Source organism: Trichinella spiralis, assembly GCF_000181795.1.
Source record: "Trichinella spiralis strain ISS 195 chromosome Unknown Scfld6, whole genome shotgun sequence".
In the NCBI taxonomy this organism is placed as follows: domain Eukaryota; kingdom Metazoa; phylum Nematoda; class Enoplea; order Trichinellida; family Trichinellidae; genus Trichinella; species Trichinella spiralis.
Genome location: NW_003526945.1, coordinates 2,276,261 through 2,295,928, shown reverse-complemented (window position 1 = coordinate 2,295,928; position 19,668 = coordinate 2,276,261). Strand labels below are relative to the sequence as shown.

Here is a 19,668-nt window from a genome sequence, read left to right as displayed (position 1 = left end):
GATCTTCCAGCTTTCTGAGGGCCATTGCTTGATTTTTAGATAGTTCCAAGCACCTACGATGTTATTTGTTCCTCTATTCGCTACTGGTGCATCGATGCATCTTTTGGCAAACTAAAGTACGTTTTCTTGGCTCAGATATTATATTAAAATGCGCTAATTTTGTGCGAATCTCTCCGTTCGTCATTGCTATTCCGCAATGGGTATATCATTACTTTGTATACGCAGTCAGATTCATATTTTTAGAGCGCAAGCGTTAGAAATGATCAGCAGAAATAAGTATGATCATTACAAACCTGGTCTCTCGATTTATAAATGCGTATTTGCCGAGATATTGTCAAAAAAGTTGCATAATGTTGCGATTTTAGTGGGATTAGCAGGAAAGGAAATGAAACATGAAAGCTTGATAGTATAAAATACAATTCAATTTTAGCAATATTTATGCAAACACTTCAACCTATAACCCCAGGAAATGCTGCTGATTCTAATAACATTTGTACCTGAGATTCATTTTTGTAATACAGAAACCTTTAAATTAAAAAAATTTTAATTGCGCAATTTTATTCATTGCAAACGATATTGAAATAATAATTAATTTAAATGAGCATAATGAATTACACTTTTCATCTAATATTGCATAATTTCTCTCAATCTATGATACGTTTACAAACAAGCAATTTTTCATATATCTAGTTTCTTCACAACTGAAAATTGACTACTGATTTGGAAAAGTTCAAATGATTTAATTCGGCTATTCATAGTTGCCAATGAATAAGTTGCAAAACAACACCAATATTTTGCATTATAAATTTTATTTCTTATTTATAATTATCCATGGATACTGATAAGAGCAAACATCAACAGAACAATACGCAGTGAAACTGTACAAATAACAAATGTTGAAGCAACGAATGCAATAAAAATTAATAAACAAAAAATGAAATGGATGCATTCTCAATCACAATCTGCAAACGACTGCTCTCAATCAATTGCAGATCAAGTTTGAAAAATTACAAATCAATTCGACCAAATGTTGCCAGTACAAGTAATCTCAGCTGCTTTGTAGTGCATAGCCACGTTAAGCTAGAACTGCATGATTACACGATGAGCATTGCGAAAGTAAATTAACCTGAACTGTATTAGAATGACGATGTTCGACTTACTGAAAATTTTCAGCAAATCGAGCCGCTACAGCCAATCCGTGTAGAATTGTGGGTACGAAAATTTGGCGTCAGTTAAATCCAACAACATGCAAACATAAAAGTTAGTCATTATTATATGGCCAGTAGCACTTTTTCCTTCACGTGGTGGGACGGTAGACAGTCAGCAGCTTGTCGAGCAGCAGTACGTATCGCCCATTCCGCTGTTATAAGCTTGTATGAAGCGTGTATGCTTCACATCCTTTCGTTCGAAAGCCACCTGCTGGTTCACTGTGTGAAGTCGTCTATAAGTTTGCCAGCAGTTACTGGCCACCGTGACGACTGCGTTGTCATGCCACCTCACGATGTACACTTTCCCGTCACAGGAGCAATCATACGAATTTCTCCGAAGCTTCATGAGCTCTTTGTTCGACGTCAAAAACTCAAAAGTACTTCCGGTGTGGTTCAGTCGAACTGTTCCCGTGGCCCGTACATTGAGATCAGATAATTTCTTCGACGTATCATAACTGGTGAAAAAATTATCAAAATACATTTCGTGATGTTTTACACACATGAGTAACTGACAATGACCATCATCCACCATCCTCGTGACAACTCTTTCTCTGTGTGGCGCTCTCTCAGATGCCGATTCCTTTCCTTGATGGATATTTAGGTGGTAAGGATAACCATCTCTACCACAAAACATCCAGACCTTGTAGCCCATGCAAATCGGCTTTCCCCTTATGAAAATCTTTGAGCTTCGCCGACCATAGTATGGGACCATAGATTCATCAATGCCGAGAGCCAATGAAAAATACCACACTGCAGAAGGCGATCATTCCCCTTTGGTACAGTGGGCTAACCTTACTGATGAATTTTATTTAGCTTAAGCTACCAACGTAAAGACCGTGTAATGCAGTTGTGCGCGGAAGAACTAAGTGAAGTGAAAATAGATAGCGCATTCTTTATGTATACTGAAATGACGTCACAGCGACACGCTCTAACGATCAGGTCTATCGTAGGCTAGAGCTTCCGCCTAAACTGCCAAAGACTAGAGGTCAGGAGAATGCTTTTCTCCAACACTTACTCATCTTGTCACCTGCAGACAAGTTTTGGTAATCTGCAATGTGCAGAATCTGTTCCTGCTCGTCGTCACAGATGCAGCATTAGAAAATGTCAACATCCCATTTTGTAAGGGTTAAATTCAGGCAAAACTTCTTTCTTGTCCATGCATTCTCATCTATTCTCAACAAGTTTCCTCCACCTGAACTGATGATTACAAGTGAATAGAAATCATCTGATATCCATTGGGCATATGTTCATACCACGTACACAGTTCTTCCAATGCATTCCTTTGCTAATGGAGCCTGCCTTGCAAAATATTTTGCTGGTGTAAAAACACCTCAGCAAAACATTTGCCTGAATTCAACCAAGGAAACAATTACAACTCTTGTTCTTCCCAGCGTTCTGTAGTCATCGTCGTATTCAAACAGTTTCTTTGTCGTAGCTGTGGACCTTCTTAGCAAGTACAGTTGCCTGCTTAATCTATTCCACTTTCCTAACTAAGGCATTCAATGAATGGTCCATGGTCAAGCGGCCATTTTCGATCTTGTTGATTTCAAAATTTCCGCGTCGTCGTTCACGGAACGTCTCCTCCGTTTTACCGATCGATATCCAACATGCCTCTGCCAAAGTTTACCATTCCTGCATGCGGACAGAACAGTGAAGCAGTTTCGACGATGGTCCACTGGAGAATTGGGCAAAACGCTACGTTCTGAATCACGCAAGCTCTACGCCCAAGTTCAGAATATTCTTCGACTGAGGAGTGGTTACGCTGAAGCAAACCGTAGAAATGTCCAACCAACTCCAACAATCATCTTTCTTATCCATAAATGCTCACAAATATGAAATTGTACTCATCCACTGAAATTTCCCAGGTTGTGTTTACAGGAAAGAACTTCGCCGGGGAAGCATCATTCAGTAGGGATTGCTCTAAGACAAAGTTTTCTAACGCGGGATGTTATGCAGATAGATGAAGTCCTTCAATTAAACTGGCCACGTTTTGGGGTCCATCTCTGGAAGTTACGTCGGAAAGTGAAACAGCACCAAGCACCTATGCATCTTGTTGACATGGCTTTACGGACAAGCGTCCATTGTAACGTAGCGAGGTTAGCCGGCCAAATAGACTCTTCACATTTCATACGCATCGAATCGTTCAGTGCATCTTCAGTGATCTTGCGGCCTCTTTTACGTTTGATAGAAGACCTTCGAAATAGAAGATGAAACAGAAAAATAATTTAAATTCTTTGCCATCCAATACCACCGACCATGGGTGGGCCTGACAAAGCACACCCCAGACGACCAAACGAGACTATTCCACAATGCCAGCAATCACAACAACAACAACAACAACGCCAACACTCTTTTCCTTGTACTGTCCCTGCTCGTGAAAATCAAGTACCGCATGACCGCCGGTAGCTGGGTGATAACTAATTAGTAAGGTGTTTGTGCAAGACGTTCATTTGCCATTTGAATTTGTGTCCTGCAGTCAGTATCGAAATATTTAGATATTGTACATTTGAGCAAAACGTTTTGCTCGTGTATTCTGATTGACTCTCAATTTTGAATAATATATTTCACGGACTGGAAATAAATCTTGTGTAATTTGATCATATACATTCGTTGGACATATCTGTGAATGTAAAATGGTGAATTGTAAAAGTTGAAATGAAAAATAATAAATGAGCATACTTGACATCAATTCTCAGCAGCGCCAGAAAATACTGACCATAGAAATAAATAAATTAGCACCATACTGTATTTCTTTCTACAGTAAAAGTACATTTAGGAACAAACATACGACTATTTTCTACAGCTAACGCAATAGTAAATAAATTTGAATAAAAAAAATCGACTTGCTTCTCAATAATTTTTTATGGAAAATATTTTATTGATTGAAACAACGGTTTAGGCTCGTAATTTCTATCAAAGACACGACTCTGAAAATTTTATTGGTTTTTAATTGCATTGATTGTGAAGATCATGAGCGCAAGTAAATTTCACTGGTTCCAAAAATTTTCCACCACATACTCGAAAATGTGACTGAAAAAATTGAAATTTGAATGGCTACTATATAAGTACTGAACATCGCGAATAGATTTCCAAACAACTACGCACAAATTTAGACGTGAAATTTCAAAACTTATAGACACAGCATTATTTCAGTTATGTTATTATATTATAGAAGCAATATCTATTTTCAGTCATATTTTTAAACGATAATGAAATAATCGAAAAAAGTGCAACTGGTCTTCATTGGGCGCGTCTTCTTATCGTCAATAAAAATGTTCATCAGTTTTTTATCTCCAGCTATTTTTATTGGAATAATGAAATTTGTTTTCCGTTAATGTTTGTAATTTTTTTGTTCAACTCTATTTTATTTCTAAAAAGAATTGTCGAAAAATGTGATATTTCAGCAAATACTTGAAATATTGTGTTTGTATATTGTTAGGATAGGGATTAATATGTGTCTATTTGAATAAGCATGCTGTTAAAATGAATTTGCCAAAATGTTAAGAATACTTGAACAAAAAATAATCTTGCAAGCATTGTGTTGAAGAATGATGAGATTGAATTAGTGGTATTTTTTCAATGGATTTTGTTCTTGCAATCGAGAAGTAGATATGATATTTAAATAATAATAATAATAATAATGAAATTACAACATCAACTGCAAAATATAAATAATTGTTTGCCGTCAGAGATGTTGACAATAATAGTACGGTATGGGAAAATTGGTGCTGATGTTTGCTAACAATTGCAAACATGCGTCGTCGATGAGTCAGATTTGCAGATGATGACGGTGATGCATGTCCTTTTTACATACATACAACGTGAAAACAGTTTTACGTTGCATCCAAGGAAACCGGTTGCAAACGTGCAATATAGTCCAATACAAAGCATGGACGGTCAATTTCTGACTGACAAGCAAACTGCAGCCGATTGAAAACACAGTGGTCGATTTCACTTCAGTCCAGCTATTCCAACGTCAAGCGTCGCGTTCTTTTACACCAGCACAACTTGAAACAACAATTTTCCATCGAATTGATCATCATCATCATCATCAATTATTCAAATATTATTTTTAATTCATTAGCTTTGCTTAAACAATTCTCCAATAGCTGTTGTTGTTGTTATTGTTGTTGTTGTTGCTGTTGGCTAATTAGCTGAAGTGAGTTTTCTACTTTTTTTTCTATTCTTCTTTACATCATCCCCACTGGCCAGTGATGTTATCAACATATTCAATAACCAGAGCATGATATTGTTTAAATATTTTGTTCGTTTCTTCTTTGCCTCCATGCTGCATATTTATACTATAACAAATATTGCACACAATTATGCAATTTTATAATCATTCAAAAAAAAAAGTTGAAATAAAAAGTAAAAGTGAAGTAGACATGTAACATTTGATGAATTATTATTATCATTAGTGTTGTTTGTTCAGAGGCAAATGGCAATTTTATTTTTGATTTTGTTCAAGCCAAGCTTTATTGTTTCATTAAATTTCAGTTTGATGACCAGACAGTGAGAGAGAGAGAGTGAGAGAAAGGCTGGTTTATTAAAAATTTTTGGAATGTCATTGCTCTCGGCGAATTATCATTGTCGGTGGGCGCGGCGCGACCTGCTTCTCCACTTGCACATCTTGCTCTATCTCTGCTGTCAACGTAGCTTTCACATTGGCAAATAGCAAACAGGTCATGCTGAGGTTGAAAAATGAAAATTACGTTCCCAACGCACCAAACAACAATGACCACTTAGCCTGGCGATTTTAATCGACGTATTTTATCATACCACTTTTCCAAGCACAACAATATCCCCCTTTCAGTGTAATATGATTATGCCATTGCAATGCTGTAATACAGTTGAAGTTTCATCTCTTTCAATGAATATCACACACAATTTTCAGCTCATCAATGAAATATTTAATATTTACATAATAGAGAAGCGGCTTTGATGAAAATTTTTGTTATTCATTAGTAAACTGGGCTTGTGCACAATCCAAACTAGTTAAACTGGTAAAATAGCTTCACTGCATAAAGCAATCATTCATTTATTGGTTTATTTTTTTAAATTTTCACACATTCCACTTCTCATAAAAACAAACAAAAAAAATTTTATAATATTTCATTTCTATTTTATTATAATTTATAAATAAAATCTTTTCAGCTTTCCCAAAAAAACAAATAACAACAATAACAGAGCAAATGCATGAACTATAGCTCATTTGTTCACTTTTCAATTATATAATTTTCATGAGCATTTATTTTCGTGTAAAAGCGATATTGAAAATGCAAGCAAGCATTGTATTTAGCTTGGTTTAGATTCTTTTAAAAAAACACAATGCAACAATTACAGCTTCTCCAGAGAATTATTAGACATTCCCAATTGTTGACATCGAATGTTATAAATTGTATATTCTATTATTATAGAATGAATACTGCCCTATGATCAGTAGTACCTACTTTGGACAGAAAAAAATCATCATCATTGTTATTTTTCAATTAAGCTATAAAAAAGGAACTTTTATAATAATAGAATAGAAAGAAATAAAATAAATAAATAAATAAATAATCAATTTGACTTTCTAGATCAGGTCGACGGTTTGAACAATGTTGAACATTAAAAAGCGTCGTTACCTTTTCGTCTTTTGAAAAGACAATTTCTGAAGCTTTTAACTTTTCATATGCAAAGTTGAATAGTGAAAATAAAACAATTCAGTTTGTAAAATACTTTTCGAATTATGTACAATAGTTGCTTGATTGCTTGCTTGCGCAGTTGTTGGTTTGTCTATTTTTAGGTGTTGTCATGACAACATGCTAACACTTGACTTCAGGCTTTGATTGAAAACGTGATAACTAACATACGTATCAAATGTCCTTGTCCAGGGTTCTGTCTTGTTGTTGTTGTTGTTGTTGTTTCTTGGGTCCATTTTTGATCATATCATAAATCATTTCAATATAATACAATTTTCTTCTTTTCAAAATTCACGGTAACAAAGCATTTATTTTATTGCTTCATTTTCTGACGAAATCTCTTAAATAATTTTGTTACAATTGTCAAAAATTCTACAGTATTTTTCATGTTTTTCACAATAGCCATATAAAAAAAGTTATTACTTGGATTATACGGTTGGAATTTTTATTTCCGGGATCTCTTCAATTTTGCTTTTCCAAATGTACTTCCTCTTCCGTGGATTTTGCAATCCTCTTCTTGAAACTTTGAAAAGATGCTAATTTATGGCTAGCTGATATCTAAACAATATTTGATCTTTGTCTTGAGTATTTGTGTTTGTTTTGCACGGCAAAAAATTATTCCACACTTCACTTGTAAATTGCAATTCCAAAAATCTGGTTCACTGTTGAGCACTATTTTGAACCATGCTATCAGAAAACCACTTGTTTATTCCTTACGGCATTGCAAATAATTTTCCGCTTCCAATAAACCTCCTGCACGATTATTGTGCACTGAAAATATTTATTAATGCAATACATTTTTTGTTCATAATTTACAATAATAAGCTGGTTGGGTTATATAAATATATATTTATTTATTTATTTACCACGTTAGCTAAGATGCATTTTCAGCAACTCTAGTACTTCTCAAATAGCAATTTTGACCAGTGACTGGAAAAACATTTTGATCGATTTATTTTTGACAATTCTTGTTATTTGTGTTGTTGCTGTTGTTGTCGCTCTCATCAAACTGTTGCACAGTGTATTTATTTTTAATGAAAAGCTTTTTCTACTTCTTGCTTGAACAAAAATGTTTTTGCTATTTTGCTAATTGCAAACAATGAACAATGATCTGTATGCTTGATAAATAAATTATAGTATAAGATGAGATTAGATATTCAGCTAATTGATTGATGTTAATATTTTGGGATTTTACCTGAATTCTATCCAAATTTTATTTTCTGATGCACTAGCTTTGAACAATCATCCAGATAAACATGATTCTTCTGAGAATTAGCTTGAATCACACACACACACACACACTGTTTATCTTCACTTCGACCGGATCATTCTTGAATAACTGGTCCAAAGCAGTATCAATAGCGATGTGTGATGTTTTGCTTTCTCAGCGTAGGCAGTTAGTTGTGAAAGCTAGGCTGGCATCTCAAAACCCCCAAACGCTCGCTCAGTCTATCGATGTCGGCTGGTCACTTTGTCACACTGACCTTTCTCTGAATTTGCAAAGAGCATCTAAGATTTTCATCCACTATTATCATTACTGCTGTTATCATTAGCAGTGCAGTGTGTTAGCATTGAGTCGGTTTCCAAGCAACCGCATCACCGCTGTTTCCCAAGTATTATTATGTATAGCATAATTTGAAGAACTGCAATCGTGACCGATTAATTTCTGACCAGTTTGTTGATTGCAATGAAGCTGACCCTGTTAGTCAGTGCCCCGGGGATTTTAAATAATGTGCAGTTCTGTTGGGACCTATTTTCATAAAGTTACAAAATTTAAATTGATGCTCTTGCTTGATTTTAGGCTTATTTGCTCATCATGGCCAAGGTCGGGCTTGTCGACTCAGCTGAAATAATTTTGCTTCTTCTTGTCTGTCCGGTACTTGGTTATGACGAATCGATTGGATATAAAGTTGGAGTAACGCTGGGTAGCGCTGTTGCTAGCTTACTTTTTCTTACAATTCTTGGTACGCTGTTTTATTTGTTTTACTGGAAAAAGTGGTACAGTATGCAGAAATGGCCTCCTTCGGAAAGAATGGGCGACGGAGGCTTCCGTACGGATGAAATTTACAAAGTGGACCTTTCGAACAATCATCATTTCCCAGTGCCAGTGAGAGAATTTGCCCGGACGAAAGATTTTCACCAAAACAACAATCACAATTATATGGATAATCGACGTCCTGTGTCAAAAACACCCAGTTCAGGTGCAAATAAAATGGAATATCTTAACAGTAGTGTCAGCTCGCATGCTAGCTCCGAAGTGACAAAAGCCTTTCAATTGGAACGTGCCCAGACTACACCGACAAGCATCCCTGCTATTCCAGCGGCTTACCGTGGTTCTGCGGTTTGATCACTTTTCAAATGAAAATTTACAACTACAACCGACTTTCTTGTTCTCTCATCCTGCGTCAGCCTTTTCCAACCAGCTGCCTCATTTGAACAATAACTTACCACTGTAATGTAAAAGCGCACGTACAAATACATACACACATGCATGCATATATAATATTCATAAAAAATACTTTGCTTTTTCTCTTACTTTGTTGTTTAAAAATGCAACAGCTTGTTCAGCTGTTTGTTGTTTTGGTAAATTTCTTTAGAACCCTTGTTTTGCATTCGAATATGCTCAGGTGCTGATTTTAGTTGCTGATTTCAAGTCAGTAAACAGGCTTTTTACTGTTTTGTTATTTTCAACTTTTTGCAAAACCACTTTTTGGGTAAATTCTTCTTCCTGGTGGTCAATTCTTCAGGTTTTTGACGTTAATCATACGTAGTTTCATAATAAAATAAAAATTCAATTATCGTAACATTTATATTTTAAACTTACTTGAAATTTTCAACGCACTTTTCACAATAGCTTATGCAATGTCATGCAAACAATACTAACAACTGAATACTGTAAATTAGAATATTTTATCATGTATACATTTTTTAAGAGTTTAATCATCATTTTGCTCTAGTTTCATATAGTTTATTATGTTTAATTTTTACTTATTTATATTAGAATTTTAATACTTCCAAGTACTGAAAAGAGCACAACCTTTCTCCATTGAAAATGCATTCACGGCCAATTAAATAAATAAATTTATTCAGAAATTTTGATAATAAAATTCCAATAATTATTCATTCTGTTATACAAAAAATAAATAGGAAAGACTTATTACAGTGCCGATTGTATAAGATTCGGCATGGTTTTATTTGGAAGTAGAATTTCTTCACAGTTTTCACTTCTATTGTTCAAACAATTCTCGATGCAAAATTTAGATGTGAAAACCTGTTGAACTGCATGCACGTAAAAAATTTCAATTACACACTGCTTTTCATCAATAACTGTAATAATTTATAATTATTTAAATAAATAAAATATAATCAGAATGTTATAAAAAGTGTCCTGCAAGAATTAAGTCATCTGTCATTACTTGTTATAATTTTATTAATGAAATAAATTGTGGTTATCAAAGGAACCAGTTCGACTTCAGCTCAATATTTTTCATAATTATCAAACCTTTTGATAAAATTTCAATTCCAAGGTCGACCAGTGTCAAGTAGCTTGCTAATGGAGAGAAACTTGCTTAAAATCTGCATTACAAAACATTACTATTTAAAAATATACACAATAGTTTAAAAAACTATCTTTGCACACATATATATATATATATATATACATATATCAAAATCAGCTATTCGATTTTCCTCATAACTTTTGGCTATTACTGTTGTTGTAAGAAACTAAAAGAAAACAACAAGTACTGTGACTATTGATAATATATCTAGATTCTATTTGTCCGGTTTGCCTTTAAACATTTCAACAAAGCCTGCTTTCACTTCCCTAAGTATCTACCATTTCAAACAAAAAGTAATGCAATAAGCAATAAGAACAAAGTACATCAAACGAAAAACCAATTCTCTACTATCAAATCGAATATCAAATACTGCATATATGCATATGGCGTGGAGAAAATAACTGCAATTCTGTTGCACAATCCCTAATTCTACTGAAATCAAGTTATAGAATTTTTAAATTTAAAATCACACAAATTGATGTGCAAGTACAAATATGAATGCATTCGTTACTCACCACGCATTATTCATTCTTTATTCCTTTGCCTTTGCCAGTGTAAAGCTGACACTGTATTATTCAGAAATAAATGCTTTCCTGATTCATTTCTTGACTCACAGGTCCCAAAAGCATTCACTATCTTACAAAAGCCAAAAATATTTGATTTCCATATTTCTTTCATGCATAACTTTTTATGCAAAATGCTTTGTTATTTTGCCTGCTATTGACCGTATATGAACCGTATATGACCGTATAAATACAGGGGTTACTGATGAAAAATTTGATTTTTAAAAATCATAAACAATATTTCCCAAAAAGTTAAAAGATTAATAATTTAACACAATTTAAATGTTCAGAAACTAATTATTCTCTTGTAGCTTTTTACTATATGAACAGAAAAGAAAAAGAAAAAAAAACTTAACTGACATTCACGTATCAATATAAAAAGCATTAATTTAATACTTATGAAAGTTATTCAGAACTGTTCATCATTACTTAATGTTCTGAAACACCGGATTGCTCACCATTGAAAGCTTGCTTGGTTGTTGACTTTATAGGGTAGTGCTGAATTACTGATCGATAAGCATAAGATGCTTCACTTTTAACAGGAGCAGTAAAATGTTCAACAGGATTTCGATTTATACGATCATTATCTTTGATATCGTTATTTGAATTTACATTAGCCTGCCAGATTCGAAGCGCATCACTGGGAAGTCTGACTGCACCGGGATTTAGTAAACCACTGAAGTTAGCGGAATAAAAATCTTCCATATTAACATTGAACTGCGGTAGTGGCGTGCTTGTAATTAATACATTCTGCCCTGCTGGAGGTGCTGGTGTTGGTCCCAGTGAACGGTAGTAGTTTGAATAGCTATCGTTTCCATTCATTACTATCTGTGACACTGAAGATGCCATGTTAGCATTAACTGGATCACATTGGGACAGATTTGCTTTAGATATGACTGGAGTGGAAGCGGGTCTCTGCATATAATAACGTCCCAATTTGCAAAATGAGTCCAAATTATACCCAATGTTTCCTGCTTCGTCTATATTATCATCTGTTTTTCTTTTCAAAGATTGCAATGATGTTACTGCAATTCCTGATGCAAATCGATCTTTCCATAACGCCTTTAGCTGAAGCTTCTTTTCTTCGTTAAAAAATCGTAAGTTTTCCGGAGTTAAAGGAAGAAATGCTTTGTTATATGAAGGAATATCTATAAAGCATTTTTGTAAAAACAGTTGAACCCAACTGAACAGACGATTAATTATTTTCAAAACTTTATAGCTTCACATTTTCATCAAGTAGTACAGATATAATATAATAATACACTTACTCGCCAATTTTAGTTGAGTATTCATCACTTGAGGTTTTTCTAAAAAGAGTGAAAGCTGATCACCAGAAGGCTCGACACAGTTGGTGAATCTGTGACATTCTCGAACTGTTTCTTCATGTAAAATAATCGGATCTGTTTGACTTTTAAAGTATCTAAATAAAATCATTTCGCAATTTTTCACATTTGATATTTCATTAGATATAAATTATTTTTATGACATACAATACTTTAAAACACATCTTGCTTTGCAATTGCATTTCATATGAAATGACAATAGGAAAGTGTCTTCATTACATATACAATTATTAATGTCTCTTTAATATGTTATTCATCTTTAACTGCATATTTAAATGAACCTATCTAAGAAGACTGTTAAAAATAAACTTGAAATCATAGCAACTTCTTCATTTTCAGTTCTAATAAAACATCTACAATAAAAATAATAAAATTTTCCAAAATAAATAAAATCTATCACCTGTTTACATTTTCCAATAAATTTATTTGATTGTACGATGGACATGAACCAGAGCTACCAGGTGGAGAGTCCGAAAGTGATTCCGTTTTGCATGATGATTTAAAGTTTGGACTTCCATAGTATCCTTTATAAGAAAACATTCCTTCACTAACCGCAACTTGTTCAACAAGTGATTCAATTAAATTTTCTTGGTGTAATGATTCTCCAACCGGTGAATTATTAATTACATTTCTTGGTTCTTCAGGTGGTGAAGAACTGTAAGAACTCTTTTGCTCATCATTATTAGATGTACAGCAGTTGCTCAGTCGATCAGATTTCACACGGACCTATGATTTCATTTAAAATTACAAAAAAAGGACAACTGAATAATAATAAAATAATTTTACTCTTAGTACAAATAAATGCTCCCTGTGTGTAAATGTAAATCAGATTAATTATTTGGATGCTCAAAATTAATCGGATGAGACACTAAACTGTTTGCTTTTTTCCAAAATATATTTTCAGTTAAATGGTTTTTCAGTTTGGTTATAGTACATTGTACAATCTTATCCTCGTTTCTTTAGAATTGCTGCAATTAGTTGGAATAAAATTTCTAATTACCTGACTAAATACATCCATCAAAAAATTTTGCGCTTCAGATATTTTTTCCTCATCTATTGCTTGATTTCTAATTTTTTCAGTGAATATATCAGTATTTTTTGGTGAAATAAGCACCCGATGCTTAGCCAGCACTGCATCCACTTTGCTACTCCACGGATGAAGCAAAACTATCCATTCGCTTTCCATAAGTATCGAATCACCATTGTTTATAAAAAAGTGATACGGCTTACCAAAAACAGGCTTTCCTGCTAGTTTGGCAGCTATAACAAAAAAAATAAATTTGCTCATATAATAATTTCACAGATAAATATGAAAAAATTAATTATTGTAGATTTGCTTTACCCATTTCTAAAGCTTCTTTCACAATTGAAATGTTTTCTGGAAGAATATAGTTAAATAGTGATTTTCCAATAAGGTCTTGTAACAAATAGCCCCACCAGCATACGCATCTAAAATAGGCTGTAATAAAATATTCTTCAAGTGTAAATTATAGACACATATTACTCGACGTCAACATCCGTGAAACGTAAATCTGATGAAAATTTTGTGTAGAAATACGTGAATTTATTCGTTTCTAAAATTTTTCATAATTAATTTTTCAAGTAATAAATCAAAGTTTAAAACATTATAATATAATTATTACCTTTTTGATAATTTGATTCTATGTTATACAGAAATAGACAAAATCGATTCCTGATATTGCTTGCACTTTCCATGGTATGAACAGCGACTTGAAAAGGTTGGTAGCGGTCTTCAATTCTAAGTAAAATGTGAATTTCAGCAAAAAGCGTCTGTTTTTATCAATTCTTATAAGAATTTTTTAATAAATGCATTTTTTTTCATTCATAAATAAAATTTATAAAGTTATTCGTGAATATTTTTTATTCAGCACCAGTCCACAGTACCGCAAATAAAGCATGAAATCTGAGTGAATAATACAAATACTATATAACAAGCCATAGCCATTTTCACAAGTTTTAATCAAACAATAAATCAGCAACTAATTACTGAAGTTTTACTGAACAATTAAAGTATACAAAAATAAATAATAATTGATTATGTTAAAGTTTAATACAACATTGAAAATTCTGAAAATTAATTTTAAAGTCTGTCAAAATATTTTACAGAGAAAATTTACTCTGTAAAATATTTTGACATTATTAGCATGACATAAATCCTATAAGCAAGCCTTAGCTTTAATTCATTAAAATAGTTAAATGTACATGCAATGTACAGTTACTTACTGAATCCTCAAACAGCAGTAAATCACTGAACTGTTGTTTTCAGCGTTTGATAGAATGTGCAGACAAAACAAGAAAACAGGGACGTCAGCTGGTTGGAGAATTTCAAATATGTTTTTGTTTAAAATTGTACTTTCTTTATTTAAGCAGACTACTTCAGATATGACGCTAGCAACGTTATTACTTTTGAATTCAACTTCAATTTTCCTTGCCTAAAAAAATCACCTTTAATTTATTATGTCTGTAGTAATATACCAAGAAATTAAATACTTCACATATTACAATAATAAGCATTTTCTCAAAATTAAATGTATCTTTAAATTTATTATAAAATGTAAATTATTAGTTTAAATTTCCCAAATGGTAATAACAGCATATATTAAAATATACATTAAGTGAAGCATTGTCAAGTACTAATTTAATTAAATTCATTTTTTCATAACAGTGTCAAATCACTCAGTATATATTTAAACATTAAATCCAAATGATTTATTTTTCGAAATAGTGTCATGAATAAGCAAAACAAAAGCTTACTGGTAATTCAACTGAAAGTCTTGTTCCATAATTGGTAAGTGATGAAAATTGAAAATGAAGATGCAACGGCAGTTTGTTGTTGAAGTTTTTAAACATTTCAGGTAATTTTTGAAAACAGGAAAGCAAATTTTCCAAATCACGCATCTTAGCTAAACTTTCTGACGGATTGGAATCAGTTTTGTATATTATATGCCGTAACTGACGCCAACATCGACGAAAGCCGCTATGAAGCTCTCTGTTGAAATTGCTCTTTGAACGAAGCCTTCAACATTACATAATCAATACATACACACCATACATAATAACTGAATATACATACATATGTAATTTACCTCAAATGTTTGTTGAGTGCGGTGGACTTGTGCTGCGACCGTTGCATAGCTTCTTTAATGACAATACAATCAGTTCGATTTTTAAATCCTGTTACCTTACTTCTGTCGTTGCTTCTCATGTTGCTTTCACCAGTCACATGAAGATTCTGCCATATCAGTTCCACCGTTTTCCTCGTTAGTTCGCCTCATATGCACTACATTGTAATACCATAGTTACTGCTGACACCGGGTAGCATGAACAGTTGAGAATGGCAGTGGCAATCAGCTTGAGCCTAGCGCTTCCCAGCACTGATAATCTATATGACTGGCAGTGCCTGGAATTAGCAATAAAAATTAGGTAACACTATACAGCAACATGACACGGCCAGTATTGCTTTGTAACGCTGAGTACAAGAAAAGAAGGTCACTTGACACGCAGTTGCTGCATGCATTATTCAATAAGCAATATAACAGCAATACCAAAACTGGTAATATCTAATAAATCTGCTTATAATTAGCAGTTCAGACGTTTGTTTCAGTTTTTTTAGCTTTACAGTTATTTTTTATTCAAATTTTATAATTTTCAAAATATTAAATTTTTAATCTTATACCTAATTAATTATATGTTCAATTACTTTATAGCTATGTACTTATGAAAATTGCGCAAATCATACTAATATATATTGTGCAAGGTAAGCTATATTAGCAGATGTGAGGGTTGTATTCTTTTTATCTTAAAGTCATTATTTTAAACAAATTGAAAATCTATGAAAAAGGTTTCATCGAAAAGATTCAATGTTAAAAATCAATGGAAACATTGTAAAATTCAGCTTTTAATAAGAATAAAATAAATGCAATTTCAAGAATAAAAGAACGACAACAAATACATTCGCCTATCTAATAAAGAGTTTGTTACTCAATTAAATATACAAATAACTAGACTAATTTAATATTTACAGAATGGAAAAATGCTTGCACCAGAAATGTGAAAAATTAGTAAATCCGAAATATTTATCTAATTTCATTCAATCATGCATTGTATTTTTAATGAAGCGTTGTCTTTTGCTTACTGAATATGTTTAAATTTCATCAATTTTATAAAATTGTATAATAATTCCAATGCCTCATGTAATACTATTTATATCATTGGATTCAGATCACATTTCAAACCTTAAAAATATAAATTAATGCAAAAACTTGGGCTGCTTGTTTTCTTCTCACTTTTTTTCAAAAAGTAAAAAGCTGCATATTCTATTAGAATAAAATAATAAGACAATAGATCATGTGAAGTATGTAGCATCTCGATTTGCGCGTCAACATTGGCTTAGTATTTATTTTTGCATTTCTGTGAATGAGGTACCATAAAATGTAAAAATTTTTTTAATTACTAAAGCAGTATCCACGGATACTAAAACAACAAGCGTATCATTTAGTCATACTTTCTTTTCATTGAAATAAAAACCATACCAAAGAGAATAGTTTTAAAACTCCTACATCGTTATATCAAAACCTTATGATTTGTGCGAAATGAAGCAATTTTCAAATGAGGCCTAATTACAACGGCATGCGTTTGCTGAACATTTGTACTGCCGCTATTGATTAAACTATAAAACGAAGAAAACTGCAAAAAAGAGTGAAGGTTTTGTTTATTTGGATGTTAGTATTGTGTTAATCCAGTGAGACAATATAGGATAAGAATCACCAATCCTATCCTAATACTCACACGTACATGCAAATGAAATAAAGTACCGGAGAATGCTAAATTCACACTGTAGAATATATGGACATTCAAGTTTGCGTTTCTCTGACGCCGATGCCCTATACTTTAAAATAAATAGCATAACATTTACTGTTTTGCAAATGCTTAGATTCTTGCAGTTGAAGCCGTGTGATGCGAGGATTCATTCAATGCAGAGAAATAACTTACTAAAATAATAGCCATCATACTGCAATACTGAAATAAAAGCAGCCATTACCATTGCATCATAAAACACAGCATTATTTTACTGTATGATTTCCATTTTGCTAGTGATTAAGACTGAAGTTACTAAATGTGGAAAGTGTGATGTAATCTAATCACTACTTAATTTCCCATGGATCGTGTAAAACGCATGGATATCCCACTTTGCATAGATAGTTGTGTCGCTAAGCAATTGTTCAAGATTTATCAACCGCAAACAAAGCGATTTAAATGTGAATCGAAAATGCTTTAAAATGAAAAATTATCAACAATTTCAATAAGTGTTGATGAATAATGAAATAAATAAAATTTCGTATACCCTGAAGAAATGAATATTGGCAAAACGCCAACAGATAAGCCTGAGACTAAACATCAATCAAAAGGCAGTATAATGCAGAAGATCCATCAGGCGGCTCGGCAATTAGATTGATCTGCTGTGCTATCTCTGACGATTACTCGTGTTCACTTACTCATTAAAAGTTATTTCACGTTAAACCGAGGCACAGTACATACATCAACGGCACTTTCCGTAAGAAAGCAATACTTATTTGTGGATAAGTGAAATTCTGAGTTTTTTGTTGGCCAAGCAAAGCAGGCATGAAGCACCATCTAATCCTTAACTCTGATTCTCAGAGAATTTTGAGAAAATAGAATTCATTAGTTTAAACAGCAATCAAACAGAAATGTAATCAATTAATTAACTACCCAACTTAACCTAAATTGTAAGCAAATAGAAATAATAGAAAAATCAGAAATATGAACAAGCAATACATTAAAGGCATTATAATAAACGTATCAAGACAACGGTAGTGTTGTTACATTTCTTATTGTTAGGAAAAAATAATTCTTTAATATTAAAGCTGATGCTAATTTTGGATTAATGTAAATAAAAGGTGCTTTTATCGTATCTAAATTAGCATTTTTCAAACTGCGCTTTATTTCACAAGTTGTCATTTAATTATTACCAAACGCGTCCAAGTATCATAGCAAGATAACGATACGCGGAAGTAATGGCGTAAAATTTCAGCTTGTTATTTCAGATCAGGAAATTTGATAAACACAATGATTCAACCGCTGTACCTGTGGGCAGTAACTTTATTCCCCACGTAACAGTTCGTGGTAGTCGTATTTGTTTTACTGCTTAGTTGATTGTGAAATAAACTGCCACTTTTTATTTTTTTAATGCTGTCGAATAATGACACAAAGCTTTTATTTAAATAAGTAAGATAAGTTACTTACCAAGATATGTAACCTTGATTTAGTTGGCTTGTTAATATTTCTTGACATTCTTTAAAATGCAACTTTCGTTCCTTAAACGTATTCTTTGCTTTCGCTCTCAAACTTCACATTTCAGCGTTGGTTGGCCATGCATTTTCATTTAATGAAGCTGGTGCCTCCGTTTACACAGCTAACGTTATCTTCTCCATGCATTCTTCATATCAGATACATCAAGTTGACAAGAGGAACAGGGTTCTCATGTTGCACGTTGAACACACAAACACACGCATTGAAGAAAAACAAACAAAATCTTTTATCTTGTTGAGCTTGATGTTTGAACCTTCATAAAGCCAAAACTACAGTTCAATGTTTTAAATAAACCAAAAATTAATAACTTAGAGCTTCTAACAATGTTTTGCCATTCTTCTTTCTTCTTATATAATTTACAGTGTGTTTACATAGGTACACTGACATTCAGGGATGATTTCATTGAACTTATAAACTGTTCCAAATTGAAGAAAGCTTTATGCTTGGTAGTTCTGCTTAACAATAGTTGAGAAAGTCGAGTTCCTAGTTTCTAGTCAAAGTTGCCCAATTTTTGTACAGAATGAAAATTTTTGAGAAACTTAATGAACTGTTCACAGTGCATTGATTTGGAAACATTTTTATGTAAAGAGCACACCATTATATAATTATTTATTAAGTAAAATAAACAGATTTCCCAATTCTGCGTTAATTTCATAATAAATGTGAAATATTTTATTTTAAATAATTAAAATATAAAACAAGTAACTAGTTTCGCAAATTGCTTTTTTGTACAATTCATTCTTAGTTAAAGCACCGTCATAGTTTTTTTCACTAAAGTTAAATGTTATCAATGCAGAAGTACAAAATAACAGTATGAATAAATGCAGACAGCCTAGTCATCTGATCAACCCAAAAGAACAGGAAAATCACATTGCGCAAGAGCAACGCTCGTCAAGCCATTACTGTTTCTTTGATGCGTTTTGTGTTGATAATTTACTTTTTGTTCTTTTTGTAAAACCTAT

General features: G+C 32.8%; 4 protein-coding genes across 4 annotated transcripts; 2 read left to right on the top strand and 2 right to left on the bottom strand.

Annotated features, from left to right (window-relative positions):
* Positions 1-1,320: 1,320 nt before the first annotated feature.
* Positions 1,321-2,227, bottom strand: Tsp_08189 (piggyBac transposable element-derived protein 3). The gene is made up of 2 exons (XM_003373550.1): positions 2,224-2,227; positions 1,321-1,958 (listed from the first exon to the last, which is right to left on the bottom strand). The coding sequence occupies exons 1-2, from the start codon at positions 2,225-2,227 to the stop codon at positions 1,321-1,323; spliced, it is 642 nt and encodes a 213-aa protein (XP_003373598.1).
* Positions 2,228-2,714: 487 nt separating this feature from the next.
* Tsp_08188 (hypothetical protein) lies at positions 2,715-3,044 on the top strand. The gene has a single exon (XM_003373549.1). The coding sequence runs from the start codon at positions 2,715-2,717 to the stop codon at positions 3,042-3,044; it is 330 nt and encodes a 109-aa protein (XP_003373597.1).
* A 5,661-nt stretch (positions 3,045-8,705) lies between these two features.
* Positions 8,706-9,236, top strand: Tsp_08187 (conserved hypothetical protein). Its single transcript, XM_003373548.1, has one exon. It carries the CDS (start codon positions 8,706-8,708, stop codon positions 9,234-9,236), a length of 531 nt encoding a protein of 176 aa, XP_003373596.1.
* Positions 9,237-10,723: 1,487 nt separating this feature from the next.
* Tsp_08186 (period circadian protein) lies at positions 10,724-18,000 on the bottom strand. Its single transcript, XM_003373547.1, has 9 exons — positions 17,915-18,000; positions 15,671-15,776; positions 14,600-14,808; positions 13,698-13,804; positions 13,356-13,615; positions 12,756-13,081; positions 12,281-12,432; positions 11,471-12,160; positions 10,724-10,881 (listed from the first exon to the last, which is right to left on the bottom strand). The coding sequence occupies exons 1-9, from the start codon at positions 17,998-18,000 to the stop codon at positions 10,724-10,726; spliced, it is 2,094 nt and encodes a 697-aa protein (XP_003373595.1).
* Between the last annotated feature and the right edge of the window lie 1,668 nt (positions 18,001-19,668).